Source organism: Hyla sarda, chromosome 7 (genome assembly GCF_029499605.1).
Source record: "Hyla sarda isolate aHylSar1 chromosome 7, aHylSar1.hap1, whole genome shotgun sequence".
NCBI classification, from domain to species: Eukaryota; Metazoa; Chordata; class Amphibia; order Anura; family Hylidae; genus Hyla; species Hyla sarda.
The window spans coordinates 174,367,550-174,389,506 of NC_079195.1; the positions used below are offsets into that span (position 1 = coordinate 174,367,550).

Sequence of the window (21,957 nt, forward strand, 5' to 3'; positions counted from 1 at the left end):
TGCTGTCTCTAGGAAGTATGACACTATGGCAACCAAGAAGTTGGCTCCTCCCAGCAGGATATACCCGCCTCCAGGCCCTGAGGTAATCAGTTTTAGTAGCAAAGCAATAGGAGAGGATCGACAGGTCAAGTAAAAAACACGAACTGTCCGAGAACCAGAGGAAAATATGTAACTGAACACACCATCGGACAGAGAACCAAAGAGAAACCCAAAAGGGCGGGAGCTGTGTCCCCCAATGGATCCTTCGAGGAAAGAGATTTTACGGTAAGTGTTAAAAAATCTCCTTTTCTCTATCGGCTCCATTGGGGGACACAGACCGTGGGACGTACCAAAGCCGTCCCTTGGGTGGGCAGATAATCAGTCAGGCAGACGGCTGTTCCACTGCCGCCTGCAGCAGTCTACGGCCCAGATTAGCATCAGCCGATGCGAAGGTATGAACCCGGTAGAACCTTGAGAAAGTGTGCAAAGACGACCAAGGAGCCGCCTTGCAAATCTGCGAGGCCGAGGCTTTGTTCTGGAGAGCCCAGGATGCCCCAAGAGAAATGGGTAGAATGAGCCACAACCCTGAAGGGAGGAATCTTCCCCCCACAGCGATAGGCTTCCGAAATGGCAGACCGGATCCACCGAGAAGTGGTAGCCTTGGAAGCAGGTTGTCCCTTACGACGACTTTCTGTAAGGACGAAAAAGGAATCGCACTGACGAAACGAAGAAGAGATAGAGAGGTAATACCTAACAGCCCAAACCACATCCAGTTTGTGGAGTAAATGCTCCCTAGAATGAGAAGGAGCGGGATAAAAAGGACGAAAGAACAATGTCCTCATTGAGATGAAAGGCCGAAACCACCTTAGGCAAAAAGGAAGGATCTAGCCGAAAGACAACCTTGTCCTGGTGAAGCACCAGAAACTGAGAACGGCAGGAGAGAGCTGCCAATTCAGACACTCTCCGAATGGAGTAGATAACAACAAGAAAACGCCACTTTCCAAGAAAGGAGGTGCAGGGACACCTCCCCAAGGGGTTCAAAAGGTTCACCTTGGAGTACCCCCAGAACCAGATTCAAGTCCCAAGGGGGAGAAGGTGATCGATAAGGAGGGGCAGCAAGCGCCACTCCTTGAAGGAAGGTCCGGACATGAGAATTAGAAGCCAGAGGACGCTGGAAAAGAAAGAAAGGGCCGAAACCTGACCCTTAAGGGAACTGAGAGACAACCCCAGTTCCAATCCCGACTGCAAGAAAGAGAGAAGACGGGAAACCGAAAAGGTAACAGGATACAAGACCTGAGCTTCACACCAACTAAAATAAGACCGCCAGGTACGACGGTAAATTTTTGCCAAGGACGACTTATGAGCCTTGAGCATGGTGCGAATGACTTGGGAAGAGAAACCGCGGCTCTCAAATCCGCGGTCTCGACCGCCACGCCGTCAAAGCAGAGACGGTAATAGGGGTGGCACAGGAGACCTGAGATAGGAGGTCTGGACGATAGGGAAGGCGCAACGTTAAGTCGTTCAGGAGCCTGACCATGACGACGTACCATGCCCGGCGGGCACAGGCTGGGCCACTAGAATGGCGGAAATGTCCCACAGAGAGTTTCCTCAAGACCACGAAAACAGAAGAAAGGGAGGAAACAAATAAGGTAGGGCAAAGCCAGACCACCAAATAGACAAGGTAGGGCAAGGCTCGAAAAAAGAGAGAGGAACGCTTCGGTTGTGGCGGGACAAGCAGAGGTCCACGCCTGGAGCGCCCCAGGGGTTGCAGATCACAGCAAACACCCCTGGATGTAGGGACCAGTGGACAACTGAGGACCGGCCGAGAAGATCACATCCCAGAGACGGCCAGACTGAAGATAACTGAGATGGCCGCAAACCCGAGTTCCGCCCAGGAGGGAAATTCCCAAGAAGCAAGCGAAGAAAGAATTGCCCTAGGTCCCAAAATGTTGAAGGGGGAAAAAGTTTCTCGGGGGGCGGAGACCCCAGATCGGGCGGTCCCTGAAAACACCTCTCCAGTCTGACAGACTGGCAGGGATGGACAGGAAGGAACACCTCCGAAAAAAATGGAGGGGGAAAACGAAGCCACCATAGAAGGGACCAACAAGACTGACAAGAGAGGACGATCTTGTGGCCGAGAGACAATGGAGACCTATCACACCGGAAGAAAATCACCAGCTGAAGAGGTCGGTGATGAAACTGGACAAATGGCACGGCCGCCGCCAATCGACCCAGGACATCCATGCAAAAGCGAATGGAAACTGGATCAGGGAGCCAAAGGCATCAGACTCTTGAAAAAAGTCGGCGGAGTCGAAAGCGGGCAGAGGCCGCATCGAACTGAAGCCCCAGGAGAGCGGTTGGGCTTGTCCCAAATGACCATCCAACCGAAGTGAGACAAGGTCTGGAGGTTGAGACTAAGACTCTCCAGGATCTGGGTCCTGGCTGGAGCTTAGATCAGGAGGTAGTCCAAATAAGGAATCACGGAAACAACCGTTGTCCGTAAAAAAGGCTATCACAGGCGCCAGGACTTTGGTAAAGGTCCGCGGAGAAGTGGCCAGACCGAAATGGATAGCCACAATAGAAGATGACCGTCCGGAACTGCAGAGCGGAGGAACCGCTGATGACAGGGAAACAATGAGAAGTGGAGGCATGTCCACCGAGGAACGAAAACTCCCCTTGAACCATGGAGGCCAGCACCGAACGGAGAGACTCCATTCGGAATGGGAAAGCAGAAGATGCTGGCTGAGATACTCGAGAACCAAGACTGGGCGAACAGAAACGCCTTTCTTGGAGACCACAGAGAGGTTGGAATAAACCTTGAAAACATTCCCCTGAAGTTGCATTTCCAGGCATCCCGGAGGGTAAGAGGCGACCAACCACCCGAGAGAGGTCGGCGGGTGGGGACGACCCTTCAGGCCGAGGAAGGCCTACGGGTGCCTGATGGGGCCGCCAAACGTCCGGAATGGATAGCCGACCTCTGGGACTAATGGGATCGGAAAGAGGAGCCCTCTACCCATGAAGGCGCCTGGCTGGACCCTTTGTTGGTACCCTTGTTGGTATCAAAGGTCCGCAGAACCGGAAGGAGAACTCATGACAGAAAGCGGTTCTGTGAGTCTTACCAGAGGTAATAAAGAACTCTTTTTTCGCCTCACTTCCTGAAGGTGGCGTCCGCATTCCAGGCTTAAAGCCGCATGAAGGGACGGTGGCTACCAGGTAGCTTGTGGTAAAGGAAGCACAGTGGCTGCACATGGAAGCAGAACACAGAAAAATCTCCGGCTGCAGAGCATCGGAGAGCTAGATTAAATAAATCCTCCGGAGGGATCTTGAAGACTACCCTGGCGGAGTTGGAAGACCATACAAAAAGGGCCTTTGACACCCAGGCAGAAGCAAAAACAGGAAAAACCTGCTGCCTCAAGGGCAGAGATTGCCAAAATATCCACCTTCATGTCCGCTGGATTCTTGAAGGCAGCCGCATCAGCCAACGGCAGGGTAGGCGCCTTAGAGAGGCAGGATACCGGCGGATCCACGGCGAAGGAATACAACGCTTGAACCTTCTTCGTTTCCTGAAACATCTTGTCAGGGTGACTTCAGGCGGATACCCGCAGGGCATAAAATTCAATGCGAGAGCTGAAAGTCTTGAGTGCCGGTCGGGCACAGAGAAGGAGACTTCTGGAGCCACGTCCGAAGTTCCTGGGTCCTTTAGATGGAAGGTGTCTGTTATGGCCGCAACCACTGAGTACACCCCATCAGGACATCCGTGCGGTCCTCTGAGTCGGAGGCCGAATCAGAAACATCATCCACAAGTTCTCCAGGTAAAGCAGCCCTGGAAGAGGTCGGGCATGGGGGGGGGGGGAGAGAAAGAGAGACAGAGACAGAGAGAAAGAGAATGGAGTGGCTAACACTCCAGTTAACTGTTTAGAGGGAGGCCGTTCTGGGCCTCTCTCACCCAAGACTGTGTTCCATTTCACTGTGTTGCTGATACAGTCTGCTTATCTTACTGTTTCACATGCCTTGAGATCCCCATAGACCACAATGGCTTATTTAAAAAATTAAACCACAACACTGTAACACTCTGTCCCACCCCTGGACTCGAACCCGTGGTGGTCTGCAGGCTGTCAAAGAGGAGAAATGCCGGCCAATAGCAAGTGAGGGGCGTGTTAAGAGCAGGGGGCACCGCTGATTGGCCCCTGCCACCATTCGCGCGCACAGCGCTGATTGGTGTACAGTTCGCGCCCAGAGAAGCTTCGGCGGCCCTGGGTGGGAGGAGCTAAAGCATTAACAAGAAGTCTGTAATGGCGCCCGCTCCTTGGCCCGAGCGCACATGTGAGGCGGGTATATCCTGCTGGGAGGAGCCGGCTTCTTGGTTGCCATAGTGTCATACCTCCTAGAGACAGCAGCATACACCCACGGTCTGTGTCCCCCAATTGAGCCGATAGAGAAATGATGACAAATTATAAAAATGCTGTATGATGTAATTGCACATGTAAAGAATGTCTAGCTCTGTTATGTATTCCTATGAAAAATATTGACAGATTGTATTCATGAGGTGAGGGAACCTATAATATACCAGAAAAAAAGTTATGTTACTCAGTACCTCATCCTGATCATGTACATATAACTTTTATGTGTCTAGCTTCTTTATTTCTTTTAAATCACCTTATAATCAGATCACACTGAATTTCCATCTTATCTCTGGCAGGGGGCGTGTCCCTCTCTTGCCCTCACTGTACATGACTAAACTTCCTCCCTCACTGTGTCACTGAGCTGTCAGCCAATCACTGCACTCTGCTCTAACCCTTTCCTCCCTGGTTTTAAGCAGCACGTTACACAGAGAGGAAGAAGGATTACTGGAGTTTGCCTGCTGTTCTCCTTATACACTATGTTGTACAGCCCTGCGCGGGACAGGTTTTTTAATCCCACTCCCGATGATTTTTGTCCAATCCCGCCCGCTAACATAGCAATGTACAGATACTAGGGTACAATGCTCTGCACATACTTCCAATATATAGTAGTATGTGTAGTACACACCCTGCTATACATGGAGGGTATGTGTAGAGCATTGCACTCTAGTGTATGTACAGATGTGAATAGCAGTGACTGCAGACTCAGAGGCCCTGGCTCACTGACTGATCCAATGCTCCCCATGTGTGTGTATAGCAGTGTGTTTAGTGTACATTCCTATACAAGTGGGGGTATGTGAGGGGTGTATAGAATTCCCTATGGTGCAATGCTCTGCAGTCTGCACATCCCCCCCCCCCCCCCCTTGTGTATAGCAGTGTGTATATGTACATTCCTATACAGACTAGGGTGCAATGCACTGCACATACCCCCACCTGTATAGGAATGTACATGCATACACACTGCCATACACATGAGGGGTATGTGCAGACTGCAGAGCATTGCACCCTGGGCGGCTGTAGAAGACACTAGGGTGCAATTCTCTGCAGTGCATTTACCCCTATGTGAATAGCAGTGCAGACAGAGGCCCTGGCTGGGAGGATCACCAACGGATGCAATCACTTACATACCCAACTGGGGCCGCCGCACAGCGCACTGTGTGTGAGGTGTGAGTAACATTGGTGGCAGCTCTGACCTACCGGGCCAGCGGGAGAAGATGGAGTACAGAGCAGACTATCCTCCAGGGCAGGCTGAGTGCGCCACAAAATAGTGGTGTGGTGGGGGCAGGGGGAGTACTGGGAGGAGCACTGTGAGACAATCACTGAGTCGGACTTATATTGAGACTGCCATGGTGGTGCAGGATTTGCGCCTGACCACCCGCCGCAGCCTTCTGTCCGCCCACACGTTTTGGTTTGGATCCTGCGGTATACCAATCACAATGCAGGCCTCTATGTAGTAAAGCTAAATGACAAGCAATATGGCTGTCAACATGTATGTTATCCAGCTTTCCCATGCTTACTACAGGGGTGACACTGTAACAAACCTCCTCCTTATGTAATCTTTTAAATACTGGGGTGCCACACTAACAAACCTCCTCCTCATGTAATCTCCTTACTATGGGGGTGACACACTGTGACAAACCTCCTCCTCATGCCATCTCCTTACTACTGGGCTGGCACACTAACAAACATCCTCCTTGTGACATCTTTTTACTACAGAGTAGGGATCGACCGATTATCGGTTTGGCCGATATTATCGGCCGATATTCCCGATTTTGGACGTTATCAGTATTGGCATCTACCTTACCCCCACAGAGTATCGGCCCTAAAAAATCCATATTGGTCGATCCCTACTACAGAGGTGCAAATTGTAACAAACCCCCTCCCCTTGCCATCTCCTTACTACTGAGCTGGCACACTAACAAACCCCCTCCCCATCTCCTTACTACCAGGGTACTGTTGCTGTATGAGGATGAACATGCTGTCAGACTTGCTCCTTCTCTATGCTATAGACTGAGCTCTGTACTGAATCATTCTTCTCTCACTTGAGCTGTAGAGGGGGTGTGGCCTCCTCTCAGCCACTCACAGCAGCTCACTCACTGCCCGCTCGCCTCTGCTGTCTGTGTTCGGAGATCCTCACAGGGAGAGCACACAGGCTTATAAAGCCCCCACTTTCACTTCCTGTATTCCGACAGACGCTGATGTTGCTAATGTCGGAAAGACTATAGTAACAGGTGGGGAACATTTTATGAGGACTTCTAGTGGCCACTTTTATAGGGAAACTGTGGGAAAACAAATTATGAAATAGTATTAGAGATATACTTATTTTCTATGGCTCTATTGTTTTAAAAATATATAGTTTTGGTGATAGTGCCCATTTAAGTTTCCCAGAATTTGCAGTGATAGTAAATGTAACGTTATGGAAGCTTTATTATAGTAGCATACATAATTGTATAACAGAGAATATAAAAAATGTACTCTGGTCCAGATTTGTCAGCCTAACTAAAAAAAAAAAAAAAAAAAAAAAAATACTTGTATACTTGTCTGTTACTGTACTAAAAAATAAAACAACATTTTCAAGGAAAAGGAGCATGTTTAACATTGTCTTATACAGATCCCTATAACATTCTCCTTTTCCATATAGCTGGCTGTACATAATCTGAGGATTTTATTGGTCCAATTTTTTTTGTATATGTGACTTTTTGATCCCCTTTTAATCAAATTATCTGGGATGTGACCAAAGATCAGAATTTTTTTTTTCCTGTTTATGCCACAGCTATACAAAATATTGATTACATTTTTTATTTGGAAAATGGGGAAAGGGGGTGATTAAATGTTTTATTTGGGAGAGGCTTATAAACATTACTTTTATTTTTCCCCCAAAGCCGTTAACAGCTTTAGATACAGTGTTCAGCATGGATTACAGCATCTAAAGGGTTAATGGTTGGCATCAGTGTGGTCATGGTAAGCTTAAGGTACTGTAGTTTCACACTACATAGCATGTAAAGAAATAAATTATGTGATAATGTAACAAAAATCAACTGGCACTAGCTATGTTCTTTTTTGACATCAAGAGTGTGATCAGTTGCTCAGTTTTCCATTGGTAACTGTTGGGGGCAGATTTTGGCCTTTGAACCAAAATTAAAGGGGTTCTCAGGTGCATAGACATCTGTTTTGATGTTATTTACTCCTTTCTACACCTCTCCCACCCTCTTCTTGAATTGGAGGTTTCTTAAAGGAGTACTCCGGTGCTTAGACATCTTATCCCCCCCCTATCCAAAGGATAGGGGATAAGATGCCTGATCGCGGGAGTCCCGCCGCTGGGGACCCCCCGTGATCTTGCACGCGGCACCCCGTTTGTAATCAGTCCCCAGGGTATGTTCGCTCCGGGTCTGGTTACTGTCGATCACAGGGCCGGCCTGTGTGACCTCACGCTCCGCCCCTCAATGCAAGTCTATGGGAGGGGGCGTGACAGATATCACGCCCCCTCCTGTAGGCTTGAATTGAGGGGCGGAGCGTAACTTCACACGGGGGCGTAGGCTTGACGTCACATGCCATCGGCCCTGTGGTCGCCGGTAATCAGACCCGGAGCGAACAAACTCCAGGGACTGATTAAAAACGGGGTGCCGCGTGCAAGATCACGGGGGTCCCCAGTAGCGGGACTCCCGGGATCAGGCATCTTATCCCCGATCCTTTGGATAGGGGATAAGATGTCTAAGCACCGGAGTACCCCTTTAAGAAACCTCCAATTCAAGAAGAGGGTGGCAGAGGTGTAGAAAGGAGTAAATACCATCAAAACATCTGAAAAAGGGTACTCCAAACCAAAATCAAGAAGCCCCAAACTCAATCTTGACAGCAGTGCTTAAGACATTATAAAAGGAGATGCTGTCCGCAGACCCAAAGAAGATTGGGATATCATGGCTGCATCTGATCAGATCCTTTTTTCAAAGATATTGACTGGGCCAAGCTGGAAGAACTGGCAATACCACCACCGTTCATACCAGGAGAACCAGCAATATGCATAAAAAGATCTGCATTCTTCCTCCCCCTCTGCATTACCAATGCACAGGGCTGGGCTTCCAAGGGGCATTTATCAAAAGTGAACTTTGTTTTTGTTCACTTTAGATTAAAAAGGTTGCGGGCAAAGTGGTCACCGTGCACCAAATTTATCAAATGGCGCACGAACTTTGATGACTGCCCGCTGAACTGCTCAGTTTAAAGGTTGAAGAGCAGTGGCAGGCCCTGCAACAATTGTATTAAAAGTCCCACGGACCCTAATATAATTGTCGCATGGAGTGATATAAGGCAGGGTTAAATTGCCCTGTGATTTCTTCTAAATATGGTCCGTGACTTTTTTGTGACTTTTCGCAGAAATGTCGCTCACAATAAATTAGTTACCACTGCACAAAGTGATCTAAATCGGATTATTTCAAGGTCATAATTAAACATTCTACATAAAATGTAGCAGGAAAAGTCACACGGAACCAGCATGCGACCTTTCCTGAAACAAATTCAGATGAAAAAAAGCCATCTACATTGCTTGATAAATTCCCCTCTCCATCTCTATGTGTCAGTCTATGGCTGGGTTCACACCACGTTTTTGCAATACAGTTCTCATACATGTTTTCAATTTGAAAACAGTACGGAACCATATTGAAAACCGTATGCATTGACTCTCCAATGAAAACCATATGCCAAAAGATGCATCAGGTTGTGTCCACTTTGCATCCTGTGCGGTTTTGTCAGTTTTTTTTCCCGTACCCAAAACTGTAGCCTACTACGGTTTTTAGTCCGGGTGAAAAACCGTATTGAAATGTATACTTTTCAATGGGAACAGTACAGAACCGTATGTGCGTACGGTTCCATCCGGTTTTCACCATACAGTTTTTGACTTTGCACAGTTTTTTTTCTTGGAATTTCAATCAAACCAGTAAAACTTTATTCCTAATTGAGTAAAAAGTTTAAAACGTACACTTTTTTTTAAACGGATGCAACTGGACATCATTTTTTAAAACCGTATACAGGTTAAAATTTGTACACACGTTTTGATACAGTTTAGTCCAGTTTTGAGGAATCCGTTTTTTTTTGTTTTTTTTTTTATCAAAAACCTGATATGGGAACTGTATTGCAAAAACGTGGTGTGAACCCAGCCTAAGCAAGGTTGGAGGAGGAAAAATAAACAAATAAAAAACCTTCTAAATTTAATTTGCGCAAGTAATAAATACAGCTCCACTTAAAAAATTGTGTACGGTGCACCAAACAGTAGACAACTGAAAGATGTTCTACCGAAAATTGCACAATTTTTTTTTGCAAAAAATGCAATTGTGTAAAATTTGCAGGGACATTTACAACATTGAAGTGGTGTAAAGCCAATGATGAATGCCCCCCCTATATGTATATAGAGCTAATAAGGAGGCAGTAATATATATCTTTGGTGACTTTTACCATAGTTCATTCACTCACTGTGATATTGCTACTGCCAATGTTTTTCAGCATAGCACAAACTAAATAAACATTAATACAGAATTGTTCTGACACAAGAGCAGGAGGCCCTTATTTACTAAGAGTGAAGTGTAGGTTTCTTTGTGGGTTTTAATTTCCTACAATTTATTTTCCTATGTTTCCTTTTTTATTTTTTACACACCTGTTCTGATCTGTAGGGTTTTCCTCAGCTTAAATCCACCACATTTTATCTGGAAACCTTAGTAAATATGTTGGGTTTTTGTGAAAATGAAAGGAAGACGCCCCTTTTCGGAGACCACTCCCCTTTTTCGGGTTCTCTTAGCAAAATGGAGAGTTAGTTTTCTCAACTCTGGCGCAAAATCTGGCACAGACAGAATTTCTGGCCCAATGCGACAGAATATGGTGCACAACCGGACAAAACATGTCGAGTTTGCAATAGCAAATGAGGGCCATTGTATCCACTGCCAGACTTTGCACTCCTAAGGACTTTACACTCTGCGCAACTGCCCTCTTCCTGCCCCCTCAGCACCCCCCATGCTATGCCAATAGAGAGTCAAAAACAGAAAAAAAAAATTGTTTTTCTCTGTGTCAGCTAAACTCCTGGTTTTGGCTAAAAACACTGTTTTCCATAGTGAGGTGAAGGTGAATGGATTACTTTTTCATACTAAGATTTTATAAACCAGACAGTGGATTTGGTTGAGCAACAACATTCTGGAAGCATCTCTTATAGACGATGACTAGATGGATGTTAGGAAAGTGATGAACCCCATATGTTCATGGCTTTCAACACTAAGCAAAGTCTTCTTACCAGACACATGTACCTGGTCCCAGTATATCATCTTGTATTGATGATATTTTTGTCTTATGGTCTGGCACGCGAGAACTTTTTCTCAGCTTCATGGAGCATCTGAATACTACTACTTTGGGATTACGTTTTACTTAAGAGATTAATGTACAAATCCTGGCCTTCTTGGATGTTCAAATCTCCAAAAACGCAGAGGGGGGTTTATCTTCCACCCTATTCCGCAAATCAACTGCAACAAACAGCCTGTTATACTGGACCAGCTTTCATCCGCCTGCTCTCAAAAAGGGTATTCCAAAAGGGCCAATACCTACAGGTCTGGAGGAATTGCTCTACAGATCAAGAGTTTTATCAAGAGGCTGGAAAGCTTCGGGACAGATTTCATAGACTAGGTAACTCAGCAGTTATACTCCAGGATGCTTTCCATTTTGCCCGGAATAGAAATTGAGCAGACTTATTGACCCCCCCCCCCCCCCCCCCCCTCCACCAAAACCTACGGCTGGCCCTATGAGGATCATAGGCACCTTTGACACTGGTAAAAGGGAAATTCTTAAGATACTCTATAAGAACTAGTCCATATTGCTGGCAGACCCCCTTCTGGATGGAGCCATTTCAGACCGCCCCCTGGTCACGTATAGGAGGGGTCAAAATTTGGCAGATCGACTCACCCACAGCCACTACACACAACCGGCTCAACCGGGCACCTGGCTTCATCGTTGGGTTATTGGCAATCACAGATGTAGTGGCTGTAAAGCATGCAGTTTTATGCGCAAAACTAAGATCAATGTCAGTTCTACCACGGGTGAGGTCTTTGTGTCAAGAGACTTTGTCAATTGTCGGACTAAGGGTCTAGTCTATTTGTGCCAATGTGGTTGTCCCTAAGACTATATTGGCAAGACTATTAGGGAGTTCCGCCGCCGAATATGTGAACATGTTAATGACATCTTGCATCAGCAGGATACACCCCTAGCATGACACATATGTCTTATTCATGGGGGAGATCCCGGAACTTGTTCTCTCTCAGCTTTGGAAGTCATTTGTCCTTCCCCAAGTGGGGGTGATCTGGACAAACGGCTGATGCAGAAAGGGACATCATGGATCTATAGATATAGATCAGTGGCACCTCAGGGCCTTAATCTCCAGCACGTGACCAGTGTATACATCATGTGATTGCGCACGTGACATTGGTCATGTGATCGCAACCAGGCCCGGACCAGAAGTCCGCACAGCGGTGGTGATATCCCTGCATTAGGGATATTTCTGCAGACCGGAAATTACGCATCGGGTCGGCGTCTGACGCGGACTCCAGCTTTACATCAGGTCAGACACTCCTGTCTATCTGAGCATTCACACCCAATTATTTAAGCGCATTTTCAGAGAATCATCTCATTGGATGGGCTAAGAATAAGGCAGGTACCTTCCTCTGTATTTAAACCCGGAAATCTGGCACCTCAACATGGCCACCAGCAGCTTTCATCCCTCTTGCTCCTCATCTGGCCATCAGACGGATTGTCTTCCTTTATCATCTAGCCCCCTGACCGTCCCCTGATGAACAGGGGGCGTGAAACGTGTTGGAACACCTTAAGGGACACCTTAAGTCTTTCTTGCAGACCGGTTAAACTGACTGATAAGTATCATTTATGGTTTCTTTGCTACATACTAATTGAGGTTAAATTGGCTGTGCTATAACTGGCTTTTTTGGAAGATATAATGTAATGATCTTTGTGCTTTAACTAGCTATGTTTTTGTTACTTGTAGCACTTTTTCTATAGTCCTTGATTGTAGGACAAGTGCTGATATGTTTATGTCTAAGGGGTAGTAATAGTATCATCTATATTCAATAATATCACCCCAATTTGACTATCATTATGATCAACTGCTATACTAAATTGTCACCTTAGAGTATTCATTTGGGCTACTTTCTTTGCACTTTGTATCAGTTCTACTTTTACAAGTATACATTATCCCCTCTGTACTGTATGGCGGATTTACCTGTATATTGTTGGTTCCAAAAAGATTATCAACAACAAAAACTTGTGCTGATCGGAGGGAACTCCATAGGACTTAACTTTTAATAAATATGTTTTAAAAGCCACCAGAGTAACCAAAAAGTGCTCATAAATAAATCCAGCACCAAATAATGAAAATATTAAAGATTTACCACATAATGTGGATTTATCAAAATTTATTGCAAACTAATGCTATCAGCATAGACCCAACGCGTTTCTGCCACAGTAATGTGGTGTCATCAGGGGACCTCTCAAGCAAAAGTTCCTGGTGTAATGGCTATTGTACTAAGCCCACCAAGCATTAGAATTATTGCACACATAAGACAGTTTATAAACTGAGAACCATGGTTACATATATGGGGAGAACACCCAATACATAGTGTACCCCAAGCAAGGTTTCAGGACAGCGTGTTACAGGACAACAAGGTTGTAGTCATCAGTGAGTATGTCCCTGTAAAGTCCGTAGATACAGTTAAAGCCACCTTGCTTCCGGTAATGGTTCACAGTGTAGCGCTCCTACCCGCAGTGGCAGGGAGCTGTCTGATACTATAGGCTACTGAGCGCTCTGTAGCCGATACTATCAGACGGCTCCCCGCCACTGCGGGTAGGAGCGCTACACTGTGAACCATTACCGGAAGCAAGGCGGCTTTACTGTATCTACGGACTTTACAGGGATATACTCACTGATAACTGCAACCTTGTTGTCCTGTAACACACTGTCCTGAAACCTTGCTGGTGGCTTTTAAGACACTCTGGCTTTGCTAGCCAACAAAGTGACATGCTCTTTCCCCATATAGTGATACCAAGTATCTCTGCTCTGTGCCATCTACCTTGGTAGAGTGGTTCTCTCAGAAACTTGGTTGTCTAATTTTAGCACAGATTGCTGCAGCATGCAACAACCTGCCTGTTGATGTATGTATAATTTATTAGCCTCAGGGTTGATGACAACTTTGGATACATTTTGGTTATCTGGAACCCTAAGAAGTTAAAGGGGTATTCCGGGTTTATACATCTTATCCCCTATCCAAAGGATAGGGCATAGGATGCATGATCGCAGGGGTCCCGCAACCTCGGGACCCCCACGATCCCGCTGCAGCATTCTGACATTCTGTGCTGGGCGCTGCCTCCGAGACGGGGACGCAATGTCATGGCCACGCCCCCTAATTACATCACCACACCCCCTCCATTCATTCACTGACTAATTTTTTTTCAGGTTGATCAGCACCAGTCTGAGCCTTGCTAACTGAAGTCAACTGGGACTTATAGTGCTTCAGGATGGCAGTGCTGACAGCTGTTTGAAAGGACTGTGGCAGTCGTGCAAGCGCTGCAACTGATTTTTACAAGTACTTGTCCCTGCCAATCACCAGCTCAAGTACTGCTGCCCCTTTAAACAGCTGATTACCAGGGCTACCAGAAGTCAGAGCTCCGCCAATCTAATATTGATAATCTATCGGTAGGATAACTCATCAATTATGTGAGGCTGGATAACCATTTTAAACAATAACCAGGGTTAAATATAGGATAAAAATACTTAAACATTTGTGAAAACACAGAGGATAACTTGACAGTAATTCAAGAGGAACACAGATAAATCGGAGCAAGTGCTATAGGTTATGTCAAACAAACGCACAGAAAATTAACTCACTTGTGCTCGTCCTAATAGAGCCTCCACCTCCTTGTTATGCTCTATAGCATTCTCAAATGACTGTAAGAACTGAGACACCATAGGGTCTATCACTTTTTTAGTGGTCTTGTACTTTTCATGAATGATTTTGAGCAAACCACACTTCTTCACCGGACCTGCAAATGAGAAACAAAAATCATTTGTGGGTATGTTTTAAAGTTATGGTTGCAGCATGTGACTAAAACTATAAAACTACAATAAAAACATTGATTATAAAACTTTAAAACTATGCCCACATGAGGGGGCAAAAGGCTGCCTGATATTGCCAGTAATAAAGCTATTGTAAACTTAAAAAAAAAAATAAACAAAACATAAAATGTACAATAAATGACTTCTATGATACAGAATTCGCTCAAAGACAAAGGTGTCATCATGAAACCCTTTGCAATAATTCTGTGCAGTTTCCAGAAAGTTGGACACCAAAAAAAAGCATTACCTTCATATGTCACTTTTATAACAAAACTAAAATTATATATATATAAAAAATGTCTAACCATTGAAGGCTCCACAGTACAAACAAATTGTCTTTTTGCGACACTTCTCAGATATTTTCTTTTTAAGTCCTCTCTTCTGCAGGTATGCAAGGCCTGGCCTCTTCAAGTAATCCAAGAATTGTTTCTTCTCTTCTGTGTTTAGCATAATATGGGAGCAGGTCTTACAGATCATCTGGAAAAAACAGTGAAAATATGCTGTCTGATCAAACATTTATATTCAAGTTTATCTGTCATGAGTAAGCGGTGTCCATATGCTTTACAGTCAAAAACCATTGAAAACAGACACACATTTCTGTAAGTGAGCTCACATTTATCCCATGAAATTAGAGCTTAAAAAAGAATCTCTACAAAACTACTACTCCTAGTATTTATCCATGGACAAGAATTGTAACTTTTCTAGGCCAAAAAATACTATTTTTAAATCTCATAAAACCCCTACATTAACAGCGTACTGATTTCTCATGTAACATCATAAACTTTTCTAACAACACTAAAAAGAAGCAAGCAAAAAGACCAACTAAATAAACTATAAATGAAAATGAAAAGTGGTCAATCTTGGTCAAGGGTTTCATGGAAAACAGCCAAAAATGGATTGCAATCTGATCAAAACCTAATCAAAAACACTCAACCTGGAAAGTCAGTAAATCTTTGTAAAAATCAGTATTATTGCCGGATTGGCAGACCACTGATTTCAGCCCAACAACAAAACCGGATACGGTCCAAGCATGACCCGACCTGAGTCGCTATATGACTCCGTACAGCTCATTTAAATGACTGGGATGCGGTGCCGGTCCGGCTGTTTGTTTGTTTTTTTTCTCCCACCAGATCCAGCAGCCGTATCACACAATCGTGATGTGAATGTAGCCATAGCCACATCAAATGCCAGTGGGATCAATCCTCATCTAAGCTCGCTCACACTTCTGCTGCAGTCTAATTAAAATCTTTTGTTTGAACATAGCATAATACGTTTAAAGGAGTATGCCGGTGGGAAACTTTTTTTTTTTTTTTTTTTTTAAATCAACTGGTGCCCGAGGAGTTAAACAGATTTGGAAATTACTTCTGTTAAAAATTCTTACTCCTTCCAGTACTTATTAGTGGCTGTATAGTACACAGGAAATTCTTTTTTTAGGATTTCTTTTCTGGCATGACCACAGTGCTCTCTGCTGACACCTCTGTCCATTTTAGGAACTATCCAGAGCAGCATATGTTTGCTATGGGGATTTTCTCTTGCTCTGGACAGTTCCTGACATGGACAAAGGTGTCAGAAGAGAGCCCTGTGGCCATTAAAAAAGAAATCCTAAAAGAAAAGAATTTCCTCTGTAGTATACAGCCGCTAATAAGTACTGGAAGGATTGAGTTTTTTTTTTTTTATAGAAGTAATTTACAAATCTGTTTAACTTTCTGGCATCAGTTGATTAAAAAAAAAAAAAAAAATGTTTTCCACCGGAGTACCCCTTTAATGCAGTATTGCAATAAATAGCTTACCTGTAAAATGCCAATGACAGCCTTGAAGTAGCCTACATGAAAGCAAGGTAGTTCAAGATCTAGGTATCCATAATGACCCAAACAGTCAGCCAAATTCTTCCCACAGGTCAGGCAGGGGCGATCCTTCTCACTAGTACCCTAAAAATGGACAAAAAAAATATAAAAAGGGATTGGATTTTCATAAACCATATGAGAGAATTCTGAGTCAACTTTGTGTTTAGGATCCTCTATTCTTTGCCACAGCAGAAAGTGGTTGCAAACTGCATATCCCACTCTGGAAGACCTGTTCTGAGCAGCACAGAGAACCTGTTGATTTTATCGGTCATAGAGTAATGCTCAAAGGTGATAGCAAAGAGGACTTCAGAATATGGCAGGATCTCCCGGCACTGATAGGAACAAGAGGAGCAGGACAACAAATCCTTCAGGTGAGTAGCTTTAAAGGTGTTATCCAGCATAAGGTGATTTTTGTACGTACCTGGCAGACAGTAATGGACATGCTTAGGAAGGATCTGCGCTTGTCTTGGGGTAAATGGCTATGCTGTGAGATTACATAACACTGTGGCTAGCTTTCTGTGAACTTGTATTTCCTGTTTTCAGTTTTCTTGTTTGCCTACAAATCCCATGATTCCATTTTCCTCCTTCCCACACATCAGCTACCCCACCCATTGAAACATAAATGAGCTGCAGACCTGTGGTTTTCAATCAGGGTGCCTACAGCTGTTGCATTAGTTGCAGATTGATTCCTCCACCCATTGAAGCAGACAGGCTCCCTGTCATCAGCTGACTAGTGAGTCAGGTCTCAACCACATTGCAAGCTGGGAAAAATCAGAGAGAGCAGTCATTTTTTATGCTGGTAAAAATAAATATTGGGATGAAAATCACATAAGAATTGTGAGAAAACCGTCACACACAGGTAAAGACACTATATTATGAACTAAACTAACTTTACAGCCCCTGTAGCATGGTCAAATAAAAAAAAAAAATCCCGGAATACTCCTTTAATGATCCAAAATGCAACACATTTCACTGCGCATGCGCAGCGAAACATGTTGCATTTTGGATCATTAAAGGGGTACTCAACTGGAAAACATTTTTTTCTAAATCAACTGGTGCCAGAAAGTTAAATTGATTTGTAAATTACTTCTATTTAAAAATCTTAATCCTTCCAGTACTTAGCTGCTGTATGCTCCCCAGGAAGTTCTTTTCTTTTTTAAATTTCCTTTCTGTCTGACTACAGTGCTCTCTGCTGACACCTCTGTCCATGTCAGGAACTGTCCAGGGAAGAAGCAAATCCCCATAGCAAAGATCTCCTGATATGGACAGAGGTGTCAGCAGAGAGAACTGTGGTCAGACAAAAAGGAAATTCAAAACCAAAAGAACTTACTGTGGATCATACAGCAGCTGATAAATACTGGAAGGATTAAGATTTTTTAATAGAAATAATTTACAAATCTGTTTAACTTTCTGGCAACAGTTGATAAAAAAAAAAAAATGTTTTCCAGTGGAGTACCCCTTTAAAGCTACACACCTGAAGGTTTTGTTGTCCTGCTCCTCTTGTTCCCATCTGCGCCGGGAGATTCGGCCATATTTTGAAGTCCTCTTTGCTATACTTGCCTCCTGGCAGGAGGTAAGTATAGTGATGGCTTATCACTAGAATATTCCACAGAATTATGATTTGTAGGGGTCTTACCGCTGGACCCCTTCCATTTATTACAGTAAAGGGGTTGCAGCACTACACTTTATCTATCCTCTTTATACTTCGCTTGCACAGTGTCCAGCAGCTGTACAGGGGACTGCAGCGAAACACTATTCAAGTGAGTGGGGAAGTCTACAGTTTCCCGCTCAGGAAACTTAGAAGAGCAAGAAGTGCTACAGCAGCGTTCCTGAGGTTGGGCCATGACTGATCATGAAGTCATTGTAAATCCTAACAATAAGCATTCACTTTATAAGATGGGAATACTTTGGTAAGAAAGATCACCCAATACATTCCTGGACTACTGCCAGGCAATGTCCCAATATTACTTGTTCCATAATAATTTATTTATGATAAAAAAAAATCTAACAACATTTTTTGTGTTAGACAAAACCTTTCTTAGGGTGCTTTCACACTAGTTTGTAGTGTACGGTTGCTGGTTCCGGTTGGGAGGGGCGAAAACCGGCCGCTCCCATATCCCAGCCGGATCCGGCCCGAAACCCATTCATTTCAATGAGCCGACCGGAATCAAACGCTGACTCCGGTTGTCTCATTTTTCCCCGAATACGGTTTTCTGACCGGACCTAGAACCGTGGTATACCACGGTTTTAGGTCCGGCAGAAAACTGTATACGGGCAAAAATGAGACAACCGGAGTCAGCGTTTGATTGCGGTCGGCTCATTGAAATGAATGGGGTTCGGCTGGGATACGGGAGCGGCCGGTTTTTCGCCCCTCCCTACCGGATCCAGCAACTGTACACTACAGTGTGGAAGCACCCTTATAGAACAAGGATCAAACGCTTCAAAATAAGCCAAATAAGTGATAAAGCAAGTTGCAGTGTATTTACACACCATGCGATGGTCCAGAACCCCAAAAGGAAGCGGCGAATGGTTGTTGTCCTGGCTGTACAGATTCTTGCTCACCACCTGGATGTGCGCCTGCTGCCTCATCTGCTCTGCCGACTTTACCCCAAAGCAGATATGGCTTCTAGAGACATAAGGGAGAAACAAAGATCAATCCTCCATCACTGGCAAACGTTCTAAAGAAGTGACTGCTGTAACAAAATTAACCCTTTTGTGAGCAGGAATTATTTTCAAGGTGAATTTTTTTGTATTATTTTGTAGTGCATATTTTTCTTTATGTGGTATAAAATAAAATGCTGGTGGCTTAAATGCGGACTCTCCTGAGTGTTAGGGTATTTGCACTGGGGGCAGTTATAGGTGATCATAAAAATAAATGGGCAACTATGTCATACATGGTTTTGCTCGGTCCCCCTAAATTCAGGAACTGCTCTCTGTGGTAATTTATTCAAAGGGGCATCTCATGACATCATGTGCAACTTTAAAGTGGTAAAGAGGTATTCTCATCTTACATTCACAGGACATACCACATAGGCCAGATATGGGAAGGTCCCAGAGGCAGAAGCCATATTCATTTCAATCCCGCCTGATTGCAACAACTGCAAGTGGTTCGAAAGGTGGAAACAGCTAAATGTGCTGTTTTATTTTTGGATTTTATTTAACTCCCATATGGTGTAAATAGGAGTTAAATGAATAGCATATAATATAACATGGTCAGGAGTCTTTATAAAACCTCTTTAAGTGTAGGGTCACACGTGCCATATTTTGCTGCTGTGTATTTTTCTACCCATTGAAGTCAATAGGCATCAAAATGAGATGCAGAAAATATGCCGCAAAATACGGAGTGTGTGACTCTACCCTAAAGAGTAACTTCAAAACCGAATGACCAGGGAGTCAGGAGTTTATCTAGCGCAGAGAGGACTGCGCCAGATAAACTCCTGACTCCCTGGTCATTCGGTTTTGATTTTACTCTTACCCAGGAGGGCTGCAGTGGACCTTCTTCTATATCTCTTCTGCTCTTGACCTTGTTGTGTGTGGGCGCACAACCAACTTTGGTAAGCGGCTTGGGAATTACCGTCCCCTACCCCCACCTGCAAGATCTACTGATCCCGCACATGAGGCGCCTTCCTCCCTCTCTAAAGAGTAACTGTCATTCAAGTCATCACATAGACTTGTAAAAAGTGTTAGATTGGTTGGAATTCTAGTATTGAGATCTCCAAAATCTCCATTGCGCTTCACTCCCCAGCACTCAATCTGTCTGACTGTTGCGCTCCATTATCTGTTATGCTATACCCAGCAATGAAGGGAAGTTCTGCACGCTTTGCCTGTTTATATGTAGAGATTAGTCAGGGTCTCAGCACTGAGACCCTTATTGATCAAAACTTCTGACCTCCCCTGCCCAATCTCCAGAACGGTGGCAAGGAGCTCGGGGACAGCACACACTCCATTAATTGTCTATGGGAGCACCAGAAAATATCTAAGTACAGCACTGGTGTATCTGTGATGCTCCTATACAGAATGCATGAAGTGTGGGCCAAACACATGCAGCGGGGAGATTCAGGGCCCATTCTGTAGATCGTTTGGGGGGGGGGGGGGGCGGGGATCTAAGACTCCCCACGATCAGACACTACTCCTCTATACTGGTTTTAAATGCTGGAGTACCCCTTTAAGTAGCATGCAACTTAAATGCCTAATTTTCTTTTTCTTTAAAGGGCTACTTTAAATCAACTGGTGCCAGAAAGTTAACCAGATTTGTAAATGACTTCTATTTAAAAATCTTAATCCTTCCAGCACTTAGCAGCTGTATGCTCCAGAGGAAGTTTTAATTTTTTTATTCTGTCTGACAACAGTGCTCTCTGCTGACACCTCTGTCCATGTCAGGAACTATCCAGAAGAGGATAGGTTTTCTATGGGGATTTGTTCCTACTCTGGACAGTTCCTAAAATGGACAAAGATTCAGCAGAGAGTCCTGTGGTTAGACAGAAAGGAAAATAACTTCCTCTGTAGTATACAGCAGCTGATAAGTACTTGAAATTAAGATTTTTAAATAGAAGTAATTTACAAATCTGTTTAACTTCCTGGCACCAGTTGATTTAAAAAAAATATAGTGTTTTCCAGCATAGTACCCCATTAAATGTTTCTAGGACAATTGACATTTTTAGTTTTGTTTAAAAGGAACAGGTACACTTTAATTATAAAAACTTAAGTCACCACAACAGCATTTTACTAGCAATCTCCTATGTGCAATCTGCCAAGAATAGAATCAGCCTATGGATCACCAGGAAAAGCTTCATATTCATGGTATCCTATTACACAACACCATTAGAGTCAATGGCATGGGGACATGGTGGTGTCAGGTCCGCCAGGGCGCTGCTCTCCTTTGTGGGTCAAAGATTGGGGAGACCTGAATGGGAATAATCAATACGACATGTGGACAGAGATGCATCAATCATTGATGACATTAAATCTGACAATAATAATGACATATCCAACAGTAACTGTCACAACAGTATGAACAGTAGCTGATCCGTGTCCCCATACAGCAACATAGAGGGGTCAGATGTGCTGGGGCACACATACACGTCCCCAGCCCTGACACCCGAATACTAACTGGCCTGCAGGCGGCGCCTGTCATCTGTCATGTTCCCCCATTGATAAGTCACGGCAGTTGTCACATTACACACACTGAACAGATGTGCGCCTGCGCGGCCGCACTGTCACTCACATCTTCTTAGCGACATCGGTCTCTCTGAACTGTTCCTTCATCTTGTCCCCCCCGAGCTTCACTCCACACGTGAACTGCTAAACGTGCATCAGGTGCTCAGTCCTCCATGCTGTGTTTATCACTTCCGGTAGACCTTTCACCTCACCATAGAAATCTAAGGTGCGGGAGGAGAGGCCGAGATGCGCGAATAAAAGCAGCGCCATCGTCAGGCCACTAGCTAAACTGCAGGTTTAGTTTACACATGGATTATTTTCCATGAACTGAACCCAGAAAAAGTCAGAGAAGTGGTTTCCTTGACGTCTTTATCTATTATCTGACAACAGGGAATGGACATTGGGGGAGATTTATAAAAACCTGCGTAGAGGG

General features: G+C 44.5%; 1 protein-coding gene across 4 annotated transcripts in view; it reads right to left on the minus strand.

Annotated features, from left to right (window-relative positions):
• The window catches only part of POLR3A (RNA polymerase III subunit A), an 87,236-nt gene extending 65,488 nt beyond the window's left edge, over positions 1-21,748 (minus strand). Inside the window, exons 1-5 of one of the 4 annotated variants that reach the window (XM_056531349.1) lie at positions 21,592-21,748; positions 18,858-18,993; positions 16,314-16,451; positions 14,829-15,000; positions 14,296-14,450 (exon numbers count right to left, since the gene is read on the minus strand). In XM_056531349.1, coding sequence (XP_056387324.1) covers positions 14,296-14,450; positions 14,829-15,000; positions 16,314-16,451; positions 18,858-18,993; positions 21,592-21,632 — 642 coding nt within the window. In that variant the 5' untranslated portion in view covers positions 21,633-21,748. Of the gene's footprint in view, positions 1-14,295; positions 14,451-14,828; positions 15,001-16,313; positions 16,452-18,857; positions 18,994-21,477 lie in introns of all 4 variants that reach the window. The other 3 variants (XM_056531352.1, XM_056531351.1, XM_056531350.1) reach the window with 3 other exon arrangements.
• Between the last annotated feature and the right edge of the window lie 209 nt (positions 21,749-21,957).